The 5741-nt window shown below is 24.5% G+C and overlaps 3 protein-coding genes across 3 annotated transcripts; 1 reads left to right on the top strand and 2 right to left on the bottom strand.

The window, feature by feature from the left end:
- Positions 1-33: 33 nt before the first annotated feature.
- On the bottom strand, positions 34-2482 carry T551_03728 (uncharacterized protein; the record flags this gene model as incomplete). The annotated part of the gene is made up of 3 exons (XM_018375991.1): positions 34-2245; positions 2303-2381; positions 2422-2482. Coding segments are annotated over 3 exons (2352 nt in total), but the record flags the coding sequence as incomplete, so codon positions are not given.
- Positions 2483-3091: 609 nt separating this feature from the next.
- T551_03727 (uncharacterized protein) lies at positions 3092-3843 on the top strand (the record flags this gene model as incomplete). Its single annotated transcript, XM_018375990.1, is given in 9 exon segments — positions 3092-3127; positions 3175-3180; positions 3285-3290; positions 3327-3337; positions 3515-3526; positions 3654-3673; positions 3699-3708; positions 3725-3792; positions 3803-3843. 9 exon segments carry the CDS (start codon positions 3092-3094, stop codon positions 3841-3843), a joined length of 210 nt encoding a protein of 69 aa, XP_018227799.1.
- Positions 3844-4733: 890 nt separating this feature from the next.
- Positions 4734-5723, bottom strand: T551_03726 (uncharacterized protein; the record flags this gene model as incomplete). Its single annotated transcript, XM_018375989.1, has 1 exon — positions 4734-5723. The coding sequence occupies one exon, from the start codon at positions 5721-5723 to the stop codon at positions 4734-4736; it is 990 nt and encodes a 329-aa protein (XP_018227798.1).
- Positions 5724-5741: the final 18 nt, after the last annotated feature.

Genomic DNA, 5741 nt, shown 5'->3' with positions numbered 1-5741 from the left:
TTCTATTTCCGTTGCCATGTCACTTAATTTTGTCAATAATTTTGTACATCTTTCCTTTACACGTTCTAGTAATTTCTTGCACAGTTCATTTTTAGTTATATTATTTTTGGTATCAGTGTTATTATTACAGAAATTATTGAATGTATCATTTTTCGTTTTATCCCAATGCAAACAGTGTTTATTGAGGGTTGATTCACATTTATTTTCGCTATTGAGACTTCCTCTTAATTCATACATAAGTTTCATTTCTTGTTCTTGTGTTTTACGATACGATTTACAGCTCTCCTTCAGTTCTTCGCATTTTCCATTCTTTCCATTATTTCGTACAAGTTTTTCACAGCTCAACATAAACTTATCACAATAAGGCTCCCATAAATCACATGTAGGGCCCTTTACGCTTGCATTATCATTCTTCACTTGATTTAGAACGTCTTCAATATCTATGTTCCTTTCTAATACAGAACATTTAGATTTAATGTCTCTAGTAATGATTTGACAAGTAGTGACTAATTGTATACACGAAAAAATAAATCTTGTTCTCTTTTTTTTAGACCATTTATTACATTTTTCTGAAACTTTTTTTATACATGTATCTAAATTGCCTAAATTTTCTACTTTTTCTTCTAACAAAATTTCCTCTAATTCCTTAGCATTTTCCAAATGATCACATCGCCCTTTCAGTGTAAAACATGGTAAGTCGTTCGTTTTTGAATCATGTCCTAACACTTCACATTTCTCTTTTAGTTTTTTGCAATCTTCTTCATTCGGAAAATCCCTTTTCCAATCCAGATCGTTTCTAAGCCACTTACTTTGTCTTTCGATATCATTTGCAAGTTCCTTACAAGTATCCCATGGGTGTAAACAAAGATTCATTAATACAGGATTATTATTACTAATTATTTTCTTACATAGAGTCCATAGTTCATTTATGCATGTTTTAAGCGAATTATTTGTTAAATTATGCAGTTTTCCTTTTAATGTATCCTGAAATACTTGATACTCTTTTCTGAAAAGCCGTGTTTTTAAACATGTTGATTCTACATTGATGCATGCACTAAACATTTTAATATTCACGCTATTACATGATTTCTTTAAATAAAAACATTTTGATTCTAAATTTATACAAAGCTTTTCATTAAACTCAGTAGATTGCTTGGTCCATCCTATAAGTGTAGCATCTTTATTGTCTTCATTAGTATCTGATAGCGATGAATCATATAATTTTGATTTAAAAAACCTGCATTTAGATTTCAATTCTTCTTCTAAGGTATTACATATTTCTTTGCTTTTATTCATTTTTTCCTTAGTACCGTTATATAAATCCTCTAATTGAGGTAAAAAGCTGCAAAGTTTATGGCAACTTTTAATATTAGTTTCACAACTATTTAAATAATTATTTGATAATAATACTAAAAGATCAATTGTATCTTTTATCCCTGGTTTTCCAACTTCGTCTTTGAATAATTTTTCTTTTCCAACTTTTTCTATTAATATAATTTCTTTTCCTATTGGGTTAAATGGTAAAGAAGAGTGTTTGTATTTTAGTTCTTTTTCACATCTTTTTTTTATTTCTTTACACATATTTTGAATACCATCGCAATCTGATTCATGAAAGTTGCATTCCTCAAATAATGAAGTGCATTCTTCTTTTGATATTTTATTGTTTTCAATAAAAATTTTTGTTTTAAATTCTAAATCACTACACTTTTCCCTAATTAATCTTATGAGATCCTTACATCTATTAAAAGGAATTAAACAAAACTCCATCAATTCATCGCTTTCTCCCATGAATGCAAGACATTTTTTGTCAATTATTTTTTCACACTCTTCTTCAGTCTTCAAATTGCCAGATAAGGCTCTTAAGAGAAATTCTGTTTTTAAATCATCTCGCCTTTTTTCTCTACATGATGTTCTTAAATAATTGCATTCTTCATTAACTTCTATTGGACATGCTTCTTCTATACGCATACATTCTTTTTCATACAAACAATAAGAACTTATGGACGGTTTACTTCGGATACTTTTTAAGCTTTGTTTAAGTATAGTACATTTTCTTGTAATAGTTTTTTTTAAACTATCGCACTTTTCATCTAGTTTTTTTTCTTCGCATAGTTCTTTTAATACACCGAAGGAGCTTTCTAGCATTTGAGTCATATTTCTTAAATTTTCACAGTATTTTCTTAGCCTTGCTTCACATTCAGTATTCATTGCATCTTTTAGAATTAAAGCAAAAATATTTTCTTCACTAGATAAATAATTTGTTAATTTTACAAGTTCTAGTATTATTTAAAGGCTTTTATACGTTATACGGAATAATGGATTTTGTGATGGGTTTTGTGACGAATTTTGTAATAGATTTAAAGATTCTTTATAAGTAGATTCTAGAAAAAGTTAAAAGTCTAAAAAAGTAAAATATAATACCAATGTTTTTCGAGAAAGCATATGCTATGCCAAAAAAGTTGACTAATGCAAATGCTTTCATCTATAATGATAACAAATAATAATTTTTATAAAAAGTACTTCATATTTGACATCGAAAAAATATCTTAGTAAAAAGTATCGATAAACGATAATAATAAAATACAATAAATAGGCAAATATGTACCATTTTGAATTGTACTGTATTGTACTTAGATATTTTGACTCTCGTTGGGTTTTTAATTTTTAATATTAATATGTAAATTCTCACAAAAAAATATTTTTAATAAAGATTTTAAATAACAATTTTATTAATATTTTTTATGATTTTTACTCTCTAATACTCTCTTTATTATTATTCTCTATCTTTTACTTCATTTTTATAGATATAAATATAAATAATATTGTCTTGATTTTTTCTACATTTGTCTTATTTTTTGAATTTAACTTTCCGAGTGCTTCTAAAAAACTTGAAAATATAGTCAAGATTTTCACTTTTTATTTTTTATTTAAAGCTATTTCATAAATTTATTCATTTTTATTTTTTGCTCTTGGTTTTAAAGTTGAAATACAAATTTTAGGTTATTCATGTCATTTTTTGTTTTTTTAAACTTTTTGTTGATTTTTCTTATTCTAGAGTAATTCAAGTTGTAAAAATGCTTTTTAAATAATAATGATTATGACTTTTAAAATTTATTTGTACCTTTATGTTTTAATTTTTGGTTTAGGATTTTTATTTTTTTTATTTCGTATAAGTTTTTTGTACACTTCTAATATTAATAAATTCCAGTATATTATTGTCTTTAAGCTTTTTAATTTTTGTTTTAAATTCTCTTGTTCTTTAACTTTTTTTAAAATTCAAAAAGAATTTTGTATTCATCAACTTTAAAAAATTTAATTCTTTTTAGTTTTTTATGATGTATAAGACATATTTTTTAAAAAAATATTCATAATTTTTTGAATTTATAAATATCTCAAACATTTGTTTTTGTGATCAATTTTTAGTTTATATTTTTTATATTTTTTATAAATCATTCTGTGTTTTATATTTTTGACTTTTTATATAATTAAAATTTTAGATATTATTATAATATAGATTATTCTATAAGTTATTATTTTAAATATCTCTTTTATAAATGTTCTTTTAGGAATGATAACGATTATATAAATATTTATGCATTCATTTGAACTTTTTTTGGAATTAAAAGTATACATTTTAAAATAAGTAAAATTAGAAGTAAAGTATATAATAATAGTTAATTTTAGAATATGTTTTATAGTTTTATTTATGTTTAAATGTCTCTAGAATAGTATGGGGTAAACCAGGAGTAAATATAGATAACGCAAAAACGAATAAAAAATATAATATAAAAAGTATGGTTAGTAAGAAAATGGCTTAATGAAAAATATAAGCTAATTATATAGAGAAAATAGAGTTTTTAAAAAAAATTCAGTCTAAATTGATACTGTTGACATAGAAGAGATTATTTTTAATTTATTTTGTAATCCTTGTTATTTTACTTATCTAAACATACATACTCTCTTTTAAATTCTGCTTATACATTTCTTAAACGTTGATCAAGAAGTGTTTTTTATTTATTAGCGTAAATATAATTTTTTTAATTAGAATTAAAAATAAGTTTTAATTTAAAAATTTTTTACTTAATTTAAAATTCCATTAATTTTGAATCAACATTTTAATCTTAAAAAATAAAAATTCTAAAAAAATAAAAAATGTCTAAAACATATTTTTTCTAATACAACATATTTTATAATACATTTTATGTAAATAATGAGAGCAAGTATAAAAATCTCTAAATATATAATTTGTTTTTAAAGACTTTTTTAAAAACTAATATTGAATAACTGGTTTAATGTAAAAATATTAAAAATAGGATTTCATTTACTATTTATTATTTTTAAAAAAATTATAATTTTTAATTTTAATGTATTTTTATTTTTTATAAACTTTTTTATGAAAAAACTAGCTTATAAAAATAAAATTATTCTTATTATCTTTTTCTAGATTATATTTATGATAAAAACCAATACTCTATATGATTCAATGATGATGCCTTATGATTTGACCCAGTTCCTAATAATTAAATTCTAGTTTTACTGTTTTATTTTCCATAGTTATTTAGCTTTTAATATTGTTTACGTCCTATTAATATATTCGTAAAAAATAATAACTTTTATAACAACATTATTATCAAAACTGAAATCATATTAGATTAAAAAGCAATAATCCAAATTACATTATGTTTAGAAAATACAATTTATGAGTCAAAGATAAAACTGGTTTAATTTTAACATCAAGCCGACTTGCTAAACTTAGAATCTTTAGGTCTACCATAATTTTTGTGACTATTATAACATGCTTTTTCCAGTATTGTACAATTAATAAGATCTTTAAAAATGTTTGATAAGCTGTGACATTCATAAAGATAAGTTGCACATTCTGTTAAAGTAGGAGGTTCTGATACATATAGTAAATCTCTTTTTAAATCCTCGTGCCTTGCTGAAAAATCATGAAATAATCTATCAAGTAAGTTACCTGGGAAAGTTATCGAGACGGGGGGAGGGGGGGTAATAGGGGTAGGGTGCAAACACCATCTAAATAAGACCTCGTTAGTTCCTCCAAGCTCAGCACATATATCTAGAATAGGCTGGTGCAACTTAGAAGTATCAGAGGATTGAGGTAGATGAGATTGATTAAAAATGCTAAAATCAGTGAATGGCATTTTTTCTTTGAGTTTTTTCCAAACATTATTCAAGTGAGATCTTTTTATACCCAGCGTATAACATAGAGCTTTTACATTTTCACATGGACTTTTAATACCAAGACATGCATGTTCAAAATAAGTGCATTCTTCTATTAACATTTGACATTGAGGTGTAGTGATAATGTTTGCAGTGCTGTTCCATAGTATAGTCCAAACACCATTTGCAGAAGCAAGACCTAAATCATCAAATGTTTTGTTTAAATTGACACATGTTTCATTGACCTTTGTATCCAATCTTTCACACTCATCAGTTCGTCTACTTTGACAATATGCATCAAGATTAGGAAATATATGTTGATGACTAATACAATCATATTTAAGAAACTTTTTACATTTTTCCTCTAAACTGGAACCATGTCTTATTAAGGATGTCCCAAATATTATAAGAAGAGTAAGATATGGATTTTTATAAGGTAGTGAAACGCTATTTTCTCTTTCGTTAGAAAAAAATAAAGTCAAATTTACGTTTTCAAATGCCGATCTACATTCTCCTAAAGAAATGTTGTTTATAAACAGCATATCTGGATCAATTTTTTT

Source organism: Pneumocystis jirovecii (genome assembly GCF_001477535.1).
Source record: "Pneumocystis jirovecii RU7 chromosome Unknown supercont1.45, whole genome shotgun sequence".
Taxonomy (NCBI): domain Eukaryota; kingdom Fungi; phylum Ascomycota; class Pneumocystomycetes; order Pneumocystales; family Pneumocystaceae; genus Pneumocystis; species Pneumocystis jirovecii.
This window is presented reverse-complemented; position numbering and strand designations above follow the sequence as displayed.